Consider the following 18,286-nt stretch of genomic DNA (forward strand, 5'->3'; position numbering starts at 1 on the left):
TCTTCTATTCTTATCTGGATACAATGACAAGGCAGAAAAACTCACCTCAAAAAAAAAAAAAAAGAAGAAGAAGAAGAGCAAGAGCCCGTAATGACAGCTAGGGACCTAATCAATATGAACATTAGTAAGATGTCAGATCTGGAGTTCAGAATGACGATTATCAAGGTGTTAGCTGGGCTTGAAAAAAGCATGGATGATACTAGAGAATCCCTTTTTGGAGAAATAAAAGAACCAAGTTGAAACAAAATACAGTATTTATTTACAGTCCATTTATTTTCAAAAGGATAAGGGAGTTGGGGGAAATATAAAGGAAGTAGTCTCACTTTACTTAGTCCATTTGTGTTTTCCATGAAATAACAGAGATCTGACTTACAATCACTGGTATAAGCAGGACCAAAAAAGTTTATTCAGTTCAATTCTCCATTTTCAGCCAAGACTGAAATTATACCACTGCAGGAAAATGAACATCTTCTCCACCTAGCGGTAAACACCAGCTAATATATATGTTATTAAAGAACCAGCTTTAGTTATATCTGCCATAACATCCAATGAATCCTCAATGAAAGACAGAGCCATCATAATACTGGACATTAAGAATCTTGGTGCAACATTGAAAATGAGATTTTACAAAAGAGAAATCAGAACTATTAAGCTATGATATCAACAGCATCACAGTAACAGTACCCCACGGTCTTTCTTACTCAAGTATGTACACTATTTTTAAGGCTTGGTTATAACAAAGACATCAGTAACTAAATGAACACATAATTATTTTATTAACACCATGAAAAACAACGAATAAAAAAATAAAAATCCTTAACTTTTGTAACAATTACAAACACATTAACATTACCACTGTATATTTGTCTAAATTTTAACTGATTTTTACACTTTAAAAATAGCACTGAGTTTTACAAAAATACTGATAATGGCTCAACATTTTTGGAAGTCCGGTCACTTTATATTTCAGTAGTCTCTATTGTCTGCTCTTCCTTCTTCCACCACCATAGTCCTTCTCTAACCACCCATTTGCTCAAGGCAACAACAGAGCTCTCTAACAGCTATGGAAGTACTACATCCGAAAACTTCTAGTTCTTTGAAATGGTTGGAAAGGGTTTTTTAGTGCCCACATTAGCAGCTGTGGTTTCGGCTTCGGTTTCTCAGGAAACAGAAGTGCTTCACTTTCTGGTGTAGGAAATCGCTCTTGGTAGACTGCGGGATAGGATTTTTGAAACTGAAAAAAAAAATTCAAGATGAGTAAAAAAACAGATAAGAACCAATAAAATTAGGTGATCTAATTTTAAAATTAAAGACTTCCTGATCTGATTCCATAAGAAGCTGTCTTTATTTTGTTTTAATGTTTATTGTTTTCCATCAGAAAGAGAATAAGACGATGACAAATCATAATCAAATTCACTCCAACACAAATCCATTTCTTTTCGTGAGATCATTTAATTCCACTTGCTACAGATCTAATTCAACTTTAATTTGATCCAACCTTCAAACAAACTTCTCATTTCAGTCCTATTTCTTAAAATTTCCTCTGCTTGCTAACTATAAATAGGCTTCACTTTAAAAATAGTCACACGTAATTCTGACTTGAAAATAACTTATGTTCTATATGGGTGAAGAAAATTTTGGCCCAACTACATTTCACGATCTCCCTGCCTCTCCAACTCAGCCCCACCTGCTTCTGCTCAAATGGAAGGGAAAACGTTCCAGTATATATAAAAGCTTAAAGAGAGGCAATAATGTTTTTCTTTGATCCCCAACACTGAACTCTTCTCCAAAATTACTGAGAAAAATATGATTGGGAGTCTAGAACTCTGGTGCTCTGTGTATAATTCCAAATGTATGGTATGATCAGGAATCAAGCTTGCAGGAATCAGTCTTGAAAAATAAAAACCATTCCCTTAATCTTGAATCACTACTCTAAGAATGGTCAAAGTATATCTATTTTTATTTTTTTTATTTTTATTTTATTTATTTTTTATTTGTTCGAGAGAGAGAGAGAGAGAGAGAGAGCGCACGTGAGCACAGGCAGACAGAGTGGTAGGCAGAGGCAGAGGGAGAAGCAGGCTCCCCGCCGAGCAAGGAGCCCCGATGTGGGACTCGATCCCAGGACGCTGGGATCATGACCTGAGCCGAAGGCAGCTGCTTAACCAACTGAGCCACCCAGGCGTCCCAAAGTATATCTATTTTTAACTAACAGCTCTTCAATGAAACCCAAAGCTGTGTAGCCTAGCAGGAACTAAACCCCAAATCCTGGCTATCTAAAACCAAAGCCTCTTCAATTTTACACATCTTATATCTGCAAATTCAGTACAACTTACTTTTCGGAAAAAATCAGAGGAATCTATCTTCATTTGGTAGCTTCTCAGAATTTAAAGTAACTGTTCCATTAACTCACATCGTGCCAAATACCCAAACAAAGGACAAATAACAGAAAGCAGCTCCATAAATGAAGAGCTCAATAATGGTAAAATATCTACACTGGAGAATAAGATGTGGGAAACTCATCACAACTGAGTACATCCTTGAGACTTCTGGAGTATATGACTTGAATAATATACTTTCAAAACTGCTACATCTCAGAAGATGAGATTCACATGAAACCCATTAAAGCAGAGAATAAAAAGAAAAAACAATATTAAGACTAGTAGGAAGAAGACATGGCTTCTGAAGAACATTCTTTTCACCTGCTTCAATTTTTTCTTCTTCTCTTTGCTGGTGAGTTTTGCATCTGTTATGACTTCCTCCAACAAAGCTGCCAGAGGTTCCTGAGAGCCATATGCTCTCTGGTATTCAAATTCCTCTGGACTGATCTGACGGCAAAATGACGGGGCAGATAAAGTGATATCCATATCGGCTCCTGGGTATTTTATCTGAGGCAAAAGGATTAATAGTGAAAGACATAAGCATATTTGCATATAAGTTCTGGTTCAGATCAAATAGAGCATATCTCCTCCTGGGAATGCCATGTCATTCTTCAATTTGTTTGGAAAAACTCTTTATTAAAAAGTAAAAGTGTTTCTATAAATTTGAAAAAAATCACTTAAAGCCACAGTTTTAAATAAGAGTTCTTACCTTTTTTAACCCAAGAACCATTTTGATAAACAGAAAACCTGTGGGCTCTTTTAAATAAAATCTTAAATTGAAACATAAACTAAACATGTTGACAAAAGTAATTCATTACAATAGTGAACCTCCTCCTCTGGAAGTTCCTTCCCACATCTGGAGGATCTGACCTCCCTTCCTTGGGAAAGGATAGAGGCACACATGTAGTATGGCTGTTATGTACGGAGAAGTACTACAACATCTCCAAATACGTCAACAGTAAAAAGCAAGAAAACAAATGTACAAACACTGTACAGGGCAAAAGGGAAAATGGAGAAAAAAGAGGAAAGATGATGCTAAGACTTATAAATAAATGAACATCCATTAAAAATATTAATTTCACACCTACATAAACAAAGCAAATATTAACAGACATAAAGAGGGAAATTGATGGTAATACAATCATAATAGGAGTCTTTAACACCCCACTTACATCAATGGAGAAGGCATCCAGACAGAAAATCAACAAGGAAATAGTGGTTTTGAACAAGACATTAGATTAGGTGGACCTAACAAATATATACAGAAATTTCCACTCAAATACAGCATAATACACACTCTTTTCAAGTGCACATGGAACATCTTCCAGGATAAATCACATGTTAAGCCACAATAAATTTAAATCTCAATAAATTTAAGAAGACTAAAATAATAACAAGCATCTTTTCTAACCAAAACAGTGTAAAAGTAGAAATCAGTTACAAACAAACCAACCAACCTAGAAAAGACACAAACGTATGCTACTAAATAACCAATAGGTCAGTGAAGAAATCAAAGAGGGAGTAAAAGAATACAAGGAGACAAATTAAATGAAAACACAATGGTCCCAATCTTCAGAACAGAGTAAAAGCAGTTCAAAGAGGGAAGTTTATAGTGATGAAGACCTATCTCAAGAAGCTAGAAAAATGACAATAAATGCCCTAACCTTACACTTAAAGGAAATTAGAAAAAAGGACAAAGACCAAAGCTAATAGAAGGAAGGTAATAATAAAAATAGAGTGGCAATAAACGAAAAAGAGAGTTAAAAAAAAAAAAATCAAAGGGCGCCTGGGTGGCTCAGTGGGTTAAGCCTCTGCCTTCGGCTCAGGTCATGATCTTGGGGTCCTGGGATCGAGCCCCACATCGAGCTCTCTGCTCAGCAGGGAGCCTGCTTCTCCCCCCTGCCCCCGCCACCGTCTCTCTGCCTACCTGTGATCTGTCAAATAAATAAATAAAATCTTTAAAAAATAAAAAAATAAAAAGAAATCAATGAAACCAAGAACAGTCTCTTTGAAAAGAAAAACAAAATTGATAAACCTTAAGCCAGACTTAACAACATAAAAAGAGAGAGGACTCAAATAAATAAAATCAGAAATAAAGGAGGAGGAATAACACCACCACAGAAATACAAAACAAGCAAAAAAACTGAACAGATTCTTAAATACAGAGAACAAACTGTTGGCTGCCAAAGAAAAGGGGGCATGGAGGTGGGGGGGCGGGAATCAGCGAATTGATGAAGGGGATTCAGAGGTACAAACTTCCAGTATAACATTGTATGTCAATGTTACATGAATAACAAAGAAAATTAAAAGTATTTAAGTTCAGACTCCAAGAGTTCTGTCTTCCCCAAAATATAACACCTATAGTTCTTCTGCAGCCAGAACCCTAGTAAGAAAAATACCAGATACCCATGATTAAAGGGCACAAAAGGAAGAAGAGGGCTGCAGTCAAGGCTAATAGAAGGTTGGTGTCAAAGACAATGACCACCTCAAAATTTACCTATCACAGGGTCAGGCCTGAAACCTCCAGAGCAATCCAACGAACACTTCCTTTTCCAAGAAGCCCTGTCCTGGATATGCCATGCTGTCAGGGCTGAGCAGGCCATGTGAGAGAGTGGATCTCTGAGTATGAAACAACTGTTCCGGGCACCTGGGTGGCTCAGTGGTTAAGCCTCTGCCTTCAGCTCAGGTCATGATCTCAGGGTTCTGGGATCAAGTCCCACATCGGGCTCTCTGCTCTGCAGGGAGCCTGCTTCCTCCTCTCTCTCTCTCTCTGCCTGCCTCTCCACCCACTTGTGATCTCTCTCTGTCAAATAAATAAAAAATCTTAAAAAAAAAAAAAAGAATATCTTTATCACTGCCATTTAAAAAAAAGAAAAAAAAAAAAAAAAGAAACAACTGTTCCACGATTCCACTGAGTACTTCCAAGAAAGCAAATGTAATTGGACAAATGAACGGTTACTGGCTTCACTTAGTGCCAGGGCAGTACCCCTCCACAAGATCATGCTAATCTGCTGTTAAATGAATCAGCAGAGCTCAGCCTTCTGATCTTCAGCAGAGAGGAAAGGGTTCACTTAGGAGGTGCTGCATGGTCTATGCTTTGGGAACCGTGAACCGAGCCAGTAGACAGGGCAACCTCGCTATTGCCATCCCTTCTCTTTGCAGATATTCAGTTTCTTTTCTTCTCTACTTTTTTTTTTTTTAAAGTGTGGGTAATAAACATATTGGGGGAGATTTAACTAAAGCAGCAGTAAGGTTACACTTTTTACTAATTAAAATGGCAAAGATATATATATATATTAATAAGAAGCATGCAAAGTTTCTTAGACTACTCATGGGAAAATGAATCAGAACAATCATTCTGAAGGGAAATTTGGCAATACGCAATCAATACTTAAAATACATCCCTGGCCTTTGACCATGTAATGCCACTCCTAAAAATTCATTCTTAGAACATAATCATGGATCATCCCCCCAAAAATCTAGCTACAAAAATGTTTACCATTTTATTATTTGCAAAATAGAGGGGAAAATGGAAACCACCTAAATATTAGCCAAAGAAAACCATTTAAATAAATTATGGTATAGATCCATGTTATGGAATACTATACTAACAATAATAACAATATTGTGGAATAATATAACACTAATGATGATAATAATCTTAACCACAGCAGCTACCAACTGAGGGACTACTATGTAATAAATATCATTCTAAGCACTTTACACATCTTAAGCCATTCAACCCCTAAAACATCCCTAGGAGATAGGTATTAACTGTTATTATCTCATTTTACAGATGAGAAAAGAGAGATACTGGGTAGAGGCTGAAGCAGAGACACATTAAAAAATGTGTCTGAAAAAAAAAAATAAAATAAAATGTGCCTGAGGTCACAGGACCAATAAATGGCACATGAGGAATACAAGCACTGCTTAGCTTCAGGGTCCAAGCTCTCAACCACCATGAGGTCAGTCAAGAATATTTAGTGATACAGGAAATATTTCTTGTATTGTCAAGAGAAAATAAGGCATAAACGAGAGATAGGGAGGGAGGCAGGAAGGAAGGAAGGAAGGAAAAGTGAAGAGAGGAGAGGAGAACGGAGGAGAGGACAAGAAGAGAAAGAAAAAGAAAAAGCAAGAAAAAAGAAAAGAAAAGAAAACAAAAGACAAAGCACAGATAAACACCTGAAATTCTGTAATACTAACTGAACATTGGATGTTATAGTTTTTGGTGTGCATTTTCTTTTCTTTCTTTTTTTTTTTTAATCAATTATTTATTTATTTATTTAAGATTTTATTTATTTATTTGACAGACAGAGATCACAAGTAGGCAGAGAGGCAGGCAGAGAGAGAGGGGGAAGCAGGCTCCCCGCTGAGCAGAGAGCCCGATACGGGGCTCGATCCCAGGACTCCGGGATCATGACCTGGGCCGAAGGCAGAGGCTTTAACCCACTGAGCCACCTAGGCGCCCCTAGATTTTATTTATTTATTTGACACGGAGAGAGAGATCACAAGTAGGCAGAGAAAGGGGGAAGCAGGCTCCCTGCTGAGCAGAGAGCCTGATTCGGGGCTCGATCTCAGGACCCTGATACCATGACCTGAGCCTAAGGCAGAGGCTTAAACCTCTGAGCCACCCAGGTGCCCTTGGTGTGCATTTTCTATATTTCCCAATTCTTTCAACATATTTAAGGTTGATAATTACCAAAACTATTTTAATTTTTTAATTTTTTTTTAAGATTTATTTAATTTAGACATACACACAGAGTATGGCAGCAGGGGGGCAGAAGGAGAAGGAGAGAAGCAGAATCCCAGCTGAGCGCAGAGCTCAAGGTAGAGGGGGGCTCAATCCCACAAGCCTGAGATTATGACCTGAGCTGAAATTAAGAGTCAGACACTCAACCAACAAAGCCACGTAGGCACACTGGAAACATGAACAGTTTAATTTTTCATTTTACTTTTTTTTTTTTTTTTAAAAGACTTCGAAGGCAGCAGCTCAACCCACTGAGCCACCCAGGCGCCCTAATTTTTCATTTTTAAAATTTTAATTTTCAATTATTAAAAATTTAAATTGCACACTGAAAACATGAACATTATCAACTTTAATAATACTTCAGGAGGTAGCATTTCACTGGTCCTTAATTGTGGAACTTCAAAAAGTACTTAAGCAGAAAGAGGGCCACTCATTCAGAAGGAGCCAAGCAGACTTCTGTCTGCCTTTATCAAGTGTCTGCACCCACAGACTTATACACACCTCACTTTGGGGCCCATATACAGTCATGTATTATATTTCTTTTGTATCACTTTAATATAACAATAACAACAAAAATAACAATAGGCTAAATTTCAAAGAGGACCTGCTGTACATCAGATATTTAAGCTAGAGGTTTTATTTTTTTTTATTTTTTTTTAAGATTTTTTTAAAATTTATTTATTTGACAGACAGAGAGCTCAAGTAGGCAGAGAGGCAGACAGAGACAGAGAGAGGGAAGCAGGCTTCCTGCTGAAGCAGAGAACCTGATGCGGGACTCAATCTCAGAACCCTGAGATCATGACCTGAGCCGAAGGCAGAGGCTTTAACCCACTGAGCCACCCAGGCGCCCCTAAGCTAGAGGTTTTATAGTAGAGCATTCTACTCTTCACAAGTTTTATAGGACAGGTAAGGCCAATTTTAACTCCTTTGGAAACGAAAATCCAAATAGGTTATCATTTAAGGAGTTTGCAATCAGAAGTATGGAGCACTGACCAACATAATAAAACTAGTAAACATTTCAAAAATTTTCCAAATTTTTAAACGCACATGGTGGCCACCATGTACCAAGCCCCATTGGAAGCAATTTGTACACATTTATTCACTTAATTCTTCATATTTAGAAATCCCAAGAGGTCTAGCAAGTTTACAGGACTTTCTGCTGGCAATTTTAAAGGACTGTTAATACCCCTTCCTTTACCTGGACCCTTCGTAGATGAGCCACACGCTCCTCTATGGAGGTCTGCAAGGCCGAAGGGACTTTCAGAATCTCTTGGTAATTGTCCATCAGAAATGTCACCAACCTAGCAGCTAATAACTCATCCAAATCTACTTCATCCTTGGAACACAAGATGCAACGGGAAAATGTCTGAACCATCTGAAAAAAGAGGGGGAGATATTTTTTAAATAAACACAGATGAGGTTTGTTGTTGTTGTTGTTGTTGTTTTTTCCTATGCTGAACTGCATTTAATAAATCTGCAAAAACCAAAGGTAACCAGTCAATGAGAAATGGCCCACAGCCCAGGGTACACATCCTATCTGGCACCTAGCCACACCTGGTCATCTCAATGGGCTGATCTTCTTATCAACCAGTGTGAACAGAAGGTGCATCTCATCTCACAGAGACTCAGCAGAGACTACCTGTCTGAGCAGCTTTTAAAGCACACCTCTTTACAGACAGTTTTAAATATATATAAACAAATTCTGAAAAATTTTGATCACCACCATCACTTGAATTATGTAGCACTTTAAAGCCATTTTGTTTACTAATATCCTTATTTCATTTTGAATTTTGGAAATATGCTAGCACAACCTATGTGCCTCAACTGTTACATTTTTTCCTACTTAACTATTAGTTTCTCTAGGATTTTGGGTGTACAACTGACAATCACATTTGAATGAAATGATGAGACTTTATAACAAGTGCATTAAGTGATGAGACTCTTTACAACAGACAGAAATATAAAAAATATTATGTAGTTGCTTCCATAGAATTCATATTAACTATGATTTGGAAGGATGTCCCTCCCCCCCTTTTCTACTAATTTTACTGTGGACAATTTTGTTTCAAAACCTATAAGCATGAAATGACATAATTTTGTTTAATAAGACTGCATGTCATCAACATACTGCAGATGATACTTTGTCTACCCTCACACTTATGTGTATAGAGACACACAGACATTTTTTACCTGGAGGTTATGGACACTGGGGAACCTTAATGCCCTAAAATTCTATGCAAAATTTTCCATGTGCATTCTTCTGGGGAATAGGTGCAAAGTTTTTTTCAGCTTTTCAGAAGGGTCCATTAGCCCCATTATCCATCTACTCAACCAAAAGGAAGGTCAAGCAAGATTCACTCTACTGGACACTGAGTGTTTCTTTACTCTTACTCAACACTTCTAAAATGGGGCCAGAGGACCCCCAGGGGTATAATGTGGTTCACCAGCATATGGGAAGTATGTATACCCCAGTGAGGAGGAGTTTTGCTCTAAGACCTCCAATTTTGAGGAAAATTAAGAAATTACATAGAAGGAGCACCTGGGTGGCTCAGTGGGTTAAAGCCTCTGCCTTTGGCTGGGGTCATGATCTCGGGGTCCTGGGATCGAGCCCCACATCGGCCTCTCTGCTCAGCAAGGAGCCTGTTTCCCCCCCCCTCTCTGCCTGGCTCTCTGACTACTTGTGATCTCTATCGAATAAATAAATAAAATCTTAAAAAAAAAAAGAAATTACATAGAAGAAATTCTAAACATGAGCCCTATTTTAAAAGACATGCTGACACAAGAAAGTAGAATTCAAAACTAGCATATATGTTTTTAAGCCAAATTGAAAATATGTTAAGAAATATCCTTACTCATAGACCCTTAGATCATACCCCAAGAGAACAAATTCTCTGTCTCCCCCCAGGCTGTCTGGCCCAACTCTATGTTTTATTTCTTTCCTCTTTACCCCATTATATGTGCTGCCCCTCTCCTACTTGTTATAATAACAAATGCTTCACAACCCTTTCTGTCTTGGAGGAAAGTATGTCTTTTTTTTTTTTTAAGATTTTATTTATTTATTTGACAGAGAGAGATCACAAGCAGGCAGAGAGGCAGGCAGAGAGAGAGGAGGAAGCAGGCTCCCCACTGAGCAGAGAGCCCGATGTGGGGCTCGATCCCAGGACCCCGAGATCACGACCCGAGCCGAAGGCAGCGGCTTAACCCACTGAGCCACCCAGGCGCCCCATGTCTTTTTCTTGAAAGGACCCTTATCCTTATTGTCCTCCCTTCCTTCCGTTTATGTTGACAGTAGGCAGGAGACCACAGATACCTCTACATTCAGATTCTATCCCTACTCACTTTGCTTTCCATTATGTTCTTTAATACACCAACACTGGAAGTGTAATCCCACCTGTGCGGTTTCCAAGCTGTGGCTCTTTGAGCAAGCCTACCTTGGCGCCTTCCTTGGGTTGCCAAGCTAGTAAACTTTATTTAGTTGAACTGTATTCCAAAAACTCAAGTCAAGTTAGATGTTAGAGATCAACCTACCAGTGTTCGGGTCCCAAAGCCATCACATAGGGGTGGCATCTCCTTATTTAGGCAGATCCTTGCCATCATCCTCATCAAGAGCTGTAACTTTCTTCTATTTTCAGGTGGCAGGAGAAGGCAGCAAACCTGAAATGCTTCAATAGCCATTTTCTCTTTCTGTAACAAACCTTTTGAGAAAAAAATTTTTAATCTTTTAAAACCAATAGCTTCCTTGACTCTATTATGTTTACATTTTTCAAAATACATATTATTAAGATTATACAAAACGTGTCCACATATTCAACTATGCTGGGCCAACTGATTACAGATCCACTGAATCAGCACAGAAAATACAAACCATCAACTAGGGATGACAAATGTATAAAACAAATACAGCCATTTCCCTCCCTCACACCCTTGCCAGATGCAAGCAGACATTCACAGCCTTCTTTTCCACTGAACCAACATCAGGTTGAGTCTAACCTAACCCTCAGCACTCATAGTTACTAGGACTGAGACAGGATGAGCAAGGACATGAATTCACCACTACTGCCCTGAATTCTCCTCCTCATATTTTGTCCCCAGGAAGAGCAGGGTCACTATTTGGCATGATTCTTACAGACTGAATAATAGGGCTGACAGGCCTACAGTCAGACCACTGACAGATGGCTGTACTTGTTTCCAAACAACACATGTCAAATAACCCTTCCTCTCATGTAAGCTGTTTTCTTCTAGCTGAGTAAACCAATTCAATCATATTATATGCCATCTCTCCTCACCCAAACTAGAGTATTCTAATACTGTGCTAAAAATTAAAGTTTTCTAATATTGCGTTCTCTTCAATCCCATTTGTCCCCAAACAAACCCTCTGATGAGACGAAACTGCTTTCATCAATTTATTTTTTCCATACCCAACCTCTTCAAGTTCCTGCTAGTCTCTGTCTTGGAGGCAAAACCATCTTTGGCTTTCAATAAGGATTTCCTGACCACCTATGCTCTGCTAGGAACTGTGCCAAGTCCTCGAAATATGAAAATATGCCAGATCCCCTACTCTGAAGAGCTTATGCGATGTGAAGAGACACCCATCAAATACAAGCAGCAAAATCTGAGAGATGCTGCAAGCGACATCTGCAAGGGGCATTGAGGGGAATTTTAAGTCACTCCTTAGGACTGCAGCATGGGCCGTGAAGGTGAGGGCTTGGCGGAGAAGTGGAGCTGGAAAGGTCAACTTAGACGAGACCTTAGAAGGCCTTGAATGCCAGACTAAGGAGCTTAGGTTTGATCCTAAAGGCAGTGGGTGTGCATGGGAGGGAAAAGGAGGCAGGAGAGGACCTCTAATATACCCAGTTCAACTAGGTGTTTATCTGAAGGATACAAATAGTAATTCAAAGGGGCACCTGCACCCCAATATTTATAGCAGCAATGTCAACAACAGCCAAACTATAGAAAGAGTGCAGATGTCCATCGACAAATGAATGGATAAAGAAGACGTGATATGTAGATAGATAGATACAGATATAGATATACACATACAAACAATGGAATAGTACATAACCATCAAAAGAATGAAATTTTGCCATTTGCAGCAACATGGTTAGAACTAGTGAGTATTATGCTAAGCAAAATAAATCAGTCAGAAGAAGACAACTATCACATGATGTCATTCATATGTGAAATTTAAGAAACAAAACAGAGAAGCATAAAACAGAACAAAATCAGAGATGGAGACAAACCATAAGAGACTCTTCACAATAGGAAACAAACTGAGATTTGCTGGAGGGAAGGGGCTGGGGGGAAAGGATAGCTGGGTGATGGGTATTAAGGAGGGCACATGATGTAATGAGCACTGGGTGTTGTATGCATACATGAATCACAATTCTACCCATGAAACTAAAATAAATAAATAAATAATAGATAAATAAATAAATAAGATACACTCTAAAAAACAAACACCCAGTGCAGTCCTAGATGTTCACTGAAAATATTGTTGCTGATCATCATCACTAGACCTTCTTTCAATTCTACATAAATCTATGGAGAGAAAAAATGTTTATGACTATATTTTAATTTATTCATTTATCCAATGAATATTCAGTAAGCCTTGCCTATATTCTGGGAACTATATTTTTTTAAAGATTTTATTTATTTATTTGACACAGAGAGAGAGATCACAAGTAGAGAGACAGGCAGAGAGAGGGGGAGAAGCAGGCTCCCCGCTGAGCAGAGAGCACGATGTGCGGCTCGATCCCAGGACCCTGAGCTCATGACCCGAGCCAAAGGCAGAGGTTTAACCCACTGAGCCACCCAGGCGCCCCTGGGAAATATTTTAAAGAGGACATACAGTGGGGAATAATACAAAATCCTTCCTGATCTCATGGAGCTTACTTTCCAGTAGCTAATTAGCAAAGTGGTACATAAATATGTCAGGTGGAAAAATGTTATGGGTAGAAATAGAGAAAAGAAGCTGGGAGTGATGGGATGTGCTCAGAAGAACACTTCTGGGTTTTTACGAAAGGTCTCTCTGTAAGGAGGTGAAGTTTGAGCAGAGATCTGAAGGTAATGAGAGTAAGCCAAGGAAATACAGAGACACATCTTCAAGGCGGAGGAAACGGTGATTATGAAGATTGTGACATGAGGGTCCGTGTGGAGTATGTGAGGAACAGCAGTGAGGCCAGTGTAAAGAGAGAGCAGTGTATAAGAACATTCAAGTCGGAAATGCCATTACAGTGGAAGGCAAGAGCCAGACCACAAAGAACCTTGTAGACTATTGTTAAGGACTTCAGGTTTTATTATGAGTAACCTGAGAAACCATGAGAGGGCTCTGGGCAGGGGAGTCGTTTAACTTGAATTACTTAGTACTTTGGCAGTTGCTGAGAAAACAGATTGCGAGGGTAGCAAGGAAGGAAGAGGATGAAGGGCCTGATGGTCTGGATGAAGTGGCAGCGCTGGAACTGGAAAGAACTCACTATATTCTAGATCTATTTTTCCACAAAGCCTTCTATGTTTTCCATGAAGCTTTCTATCACATTAGCCTGCAAATCCTTTTTCCAAATTATAAACACATTTGGACAGTCAGATTTCACCATATCTTATTATGTCTCATGTATATATATATTGTTCCCCCACCTGCTTTATTTTTTTCTAATTATACATAATCACCTCCTAATGTATTATGGAATTTACTTTTTTGTTATGTACCATGGTCTCCCCTCTGCCTTTCTGCAATATAAGCTCCACGTGGGCAGGGATTCTTGTCAGTTTTGTTTATTGATATACCTCCAATGGCTAAAAGAGCACCTTGTAGATCACAGGAGATTTATAAACATTTTCTGAACATATGAAGGAATGACAATGACCTATCCCTTGCTAGGAACAGAGCTAGAATATCTGGCTTCAGGCCCAGTTCCCACTGATTGCATATGCTTGGGCATGAATCCCCATTAACCTAGCAGTAAATTGTTGTGGACAGTTGTAAAACCAAATCATTGTACTGTTATGGGGGCCCATGGGCTATAAAGAGAAGCTTAGGTGAATTGAAAGTTTTAAGAGCATTGATGTTGGCTGTTGCAACTACTACCATTACTACTACTGAACTTCAAAGCATTAAAATACCAGGGTGGAAAATATGATGTGAATCAGATGCAACTCTGGCTAGATTCTCTTTAAAAGCCAGTTAAAATGTGTATTGCATAGTAGTACACAGATGTGAATTTGGCTCTGGGCCTCTACAATAAGAGAATAAATAAAATTTCACAGTGCCCCAGCATAGCTGTGTTACTGAGTGACAAATCATCTAAGAATGCTCTCCTCAAGCCTAACTGCCTCAAAGGTTGCATAACCATATTACATAGGCTGGGAAAAAATATAAACGTGTAAACATCATCCACATATACAAATTTACAATGCATAATTCACAAAGACTCTCACAATTATGACTCTTGGGGTCACTGGCAAAAAATCTCATGTCCACATTATTATTAGGTACAAAGAACAATGTCTGGGGGCACCTGGATGGCTCAGTGGGTTGAAGCCTCTGCCTTCGGCTCCGGTCATGATCCCAGGGTCCAGGGATCAAGCTCCACGTCGGGCTCTCTGCTCAGCAGGGAGCCTGCTTCCCTTCCTCTCTCTCTGCCTGCCTCTCTGACTGCTTGTGATCTCTCTCTCTGTCAAATAATAAATAAAATCTTAAAAAAAAAGAAGAAGAAGAACAATGTCTGGTAATGTTAGAAGGTCCTATAAAACCTTTATTAAATTTTGCTTGACTTTCACAGAGAGAATGTGGATGCCTTTGTTGCCATTAATGAGAGTCTATTACATCATTTGACAGCCATTTGATAGTTGGCTCCTTGTTTACATAAAGATTACAGAAGTCTTTGCTAGGATTGCCTCTTAATGTATAATGTACAATCCTAGTATCAAACCTAAGTGAAAATTGTTCTTTAGGCAAAAAGCTTACATTTTAATAGTACTTCATCTGCTATAGATATAACCGATACAGCATCTGTGTGGCTGAACACAAGATTTCAAGGATGAACTACAACAGCTGACTTGCCTTCATTTCTTACTCCAATCAAATAATTCAAATAAAAAGTTCATTTAAGGGGCACCTGGGTGGCTCAGTGGGTTAAGCCTTGGCCTTCGGCTCAGTTCATGATCTCAGGATCCTGGGATCAAGCCCCGCATCAGGCTCTCTGCTCAGCAGGAAGCCTGCTTCCCCCACCCAACTTCTGCCAGCCTCTCTGCCTACTTGTGATCTCTCACTCCATCAAATAAATAAATAAAATCTTAAAAAAAAAAAAAAGTTCATTTAAGTAGGTAGAAAGTTCTTACTCTAATCAAATAATTCAAATAGATAAAAAGATAAACGAAGTTATCCAATGTCCATAAAATGCAAGAATTAGGAGTAGAGATTCACCTGACATGAAAGCAAGATTTGTTACAAAGCTGTAGTTCGATGCTACCCTAGGAATACATGAAAGACCAATAGGACAACGCTAAAAGTCTAGAAAGGGGCATAAGTACACATGGGAACATAATATATCATAGAAATGTCATCACAAATCAGTGAGGAAAGAATGGTCTGTTCCAAAGTGGTATTTGGAATAATCTGATAACTGTATGGAAAGAAAAAAAATGAAATGACAGTGTCTTGCTTTATTAAAAATACAGGAAATTCTGACTCCAAGCAAAATGGAATAGCAAGGACCAGACTAACTCTCCCTCCACAAACAACTAGAAAACTAGGCAAATTTTATGCAATAACCGTTTCTATCCATGGGGCAATAAGACAGGACAACAATCCCTGAGAAAAGGATACAAAACAAATAAGCTATACAATTTCCTCACATTCTGCTTAGTGGCACATTCCAAACAAAGAACAGAGATGAGATCTCTCATAGTAGAGGGAAGAGAAACACTGGAGTTCCTGGAGCCCAGATCAGCTGGACCTTGTAGAGCAGAGTTCCATCTGCAGGGAGCTAAACAGGAAAAGGGTTCCATAAAGCTGCAGCAAAATCCCCTGAGACTCTGATGAATACCGAAAAGCACATACATGATTAAAGCAAAGCTGAGGTCATACAAAAAACAACCCATGAGCTTTGAACTGAATGGTTCCCAGAGCTCACAGAGTAGACAGCCCTGCTCATGACAGAAGGCATTATGTAGAAAGCTATCAGTTTATGCTTCAACAGTAGGACCAGACTCCCCTTCAGAAAAGGTTAGTCTAGTTGGGTCTGAAAAATAGCTTTAAAAATAAGATGCAGATGAATCTAATTCAGTTACATTAACTACCTAACAGAACAAAGCTCACCATCTTCAAAGGAAGACAATAAAATTGAGACACTCAACAATGACAAAAATTTTGTTCAAACAAAATAACTAGATAAGCCAAGGAGCAGAAAGGTGTGACCTCCCGTATATCAGTAGAAAATCATAAAAATAGCACCAGAAATGACAGAGATGAAGGATTTAGAGAAAAGTGTGTTACAAAAGGTATTCTAGTTCTTGTATTTAAAAAAAAAAAATATATATATATATATATATACATATATATATATATATATATATATATCTCAATACAGGAAGGAGACAAATGGAAGATGTAAGAGAGAACCAAATGGTACTTCTAGAGATGAAAAAAAATTAATCCTCTAAAAAAAAAACAACAACAAAAAACCACTCACTGGAAGGGAACCATAGCAGACTAACATTTCAAAAGAAAACAAAGAAGACTTAGACAATAGAATGAATTAGCCAAAACAGAAGCAAAGAAGACAAAAAGTAAGGGAAAGAAATGAAGAGAGCTGCAGCAACTGGAGGGAAAATACCAAGTGACCTAAAATGAGTCATTAGAAAAGTGGAAGGAGTCACAGAAAAAATAATTGAAGAAATAATGCCTAAAAACTTTCCAAATTTGGTGTGAAATCTATTAATCAACATAGGGAAAAAAATCAGTTAATCAAAGGGCAATAAAAACAGAAACCTCTTAGAAGTGTATTATAATTAAATTCCTAAAAAATCAGTGATAAAGAAATTGTCAAAAGCAAAAGGAAAAAAAAGATACATTATAAACAGAGGAACAAAAATAAGTAATGATCACAGACTTTTCAACAGAAATGATTCAAGCCAGAAGACATCTTTAAATATCCAAGCCAGAAGACATCATCAAAGTGCTGATAAAAGAAAACCGTTAACTTAGAATTCTATATCCGCTGAAAATACTTTTCAGAACTAAGTCTGAACAAAGACTTTTCAGAATTCCCTACCCCCCAAAAAAGCTGAGAAAATCTGCTGCCAAGACACCTCTACCATAAAAAAAATGTTAAAGGACATTTTTCAAACAGAAGGAAAGTGATACCTGATGGAAACCTAAATCTGCATAAAGGAATGAAGATTACCAGAAAAGGTTAACATATGAATAAATAAGACTTCTTTTTATTCCTTAATTTCTTTAAAAGAAAATTACCTGTCTAAAGAAAAAATAACATACAATATGGTTTATAACAGATGCTATAAAATACATGTCAGACAAAAATGTATGACAACAATATCACAAAGGGCAGGAGAAAATATAAAAAGATATTATGGTAAGGTGGTAACATTATATGTGAAGCAATACAATATTTAAACTTAGGCAAAGATTTCTTGAGACCAAAAAGCACAAATCATAAAAGAAAATGACAAAATGGACTTCATCAAAATGAAAAGCTTCTGCTTTTCCAGACATTATTAAGAAAAGGAAAAAGAAAAGCACAGTCTGGGTTACACACTGAATATGGAAATAACTCTTACAACTCAATAATAAGAGAACAAACAAGCCAATAAAAACCAGAATATTTTAAGACACTTTGCAAAAGAAAATACAGAACAGCCACTGGGCAAACAAAAACATGCTTAACATTACTAGTCATCAGAAAAATACAGCTAAAAACCATGAAAATATACTACCACATACCCACTAGGTGAGGTAAAACAAAAGACTGACAGTGCCAAATGTTAATAAGGATTTAGAGCTACTAAAACTCTCATGCATCACTGATGGGAATGTAAAATGACACAACTGTTTTGGAAAAGAGCTTGTCAGTTTCATAATGAAAGTCAACATACATTTATCACATGACTCAATAATTCCACTCCTATTTATACAAAAGAAGTT

General features: G+C 37.9%; 1 protein-coding gene across 1 annotated transcript in view; it reads right to left on the reverse strand.

Moving 5' to 3' along the window:
* Nucleotides 1-236: 236 nt before the first annotated feature.
* DEPDC1B (DEP domain containing 1B) overlaps nucleotides 237-18,286 on the reverse strand; it is an 87,352-nt gene continuing 69,302 nt past the window's right edge. The window contains exons 8-11 of the mRNA XM_047731184.1: nucleotides 10,654-10,820; nucleotides 8,324-8,500; nucleotides 2,700-2,885; nucleotides 237-1,234 (exon numbers count right to left, since the gene is read on the reverse strand). Of these exons, the coding sequence (XP_047587140.1) occupies nucleotides 1,073-1,234; nucleotides 2,700-2,885; nucleotides 8,324-8,500; nucleotides 10,654-10,820 (692 nt within the window). The 3' untranslated portion in view covers nucleotides 237-1,072. The remainder of the gene's footprint in view (nucleotides 1,235-2,699; nucleotides 2,886-8,323; nucleotides 8,501-10,653; nucleotides 10,821-18,286) is intronic.

The sequence above is a fragment of the Lutra lutra genome, chromosome 5 (assembly GCF_902655055.1).
Source record: "Lutra lutra chromosome 5, mLutLut1.2, whole genome shotgun sequence".
Classification (NCBI taxonomy): domain Eukaryota; kingdom Metazoa; phylum Chordata; class Mammalia; order Carnivora; family Mustelidae; genus Lutra; species Lutra lutra.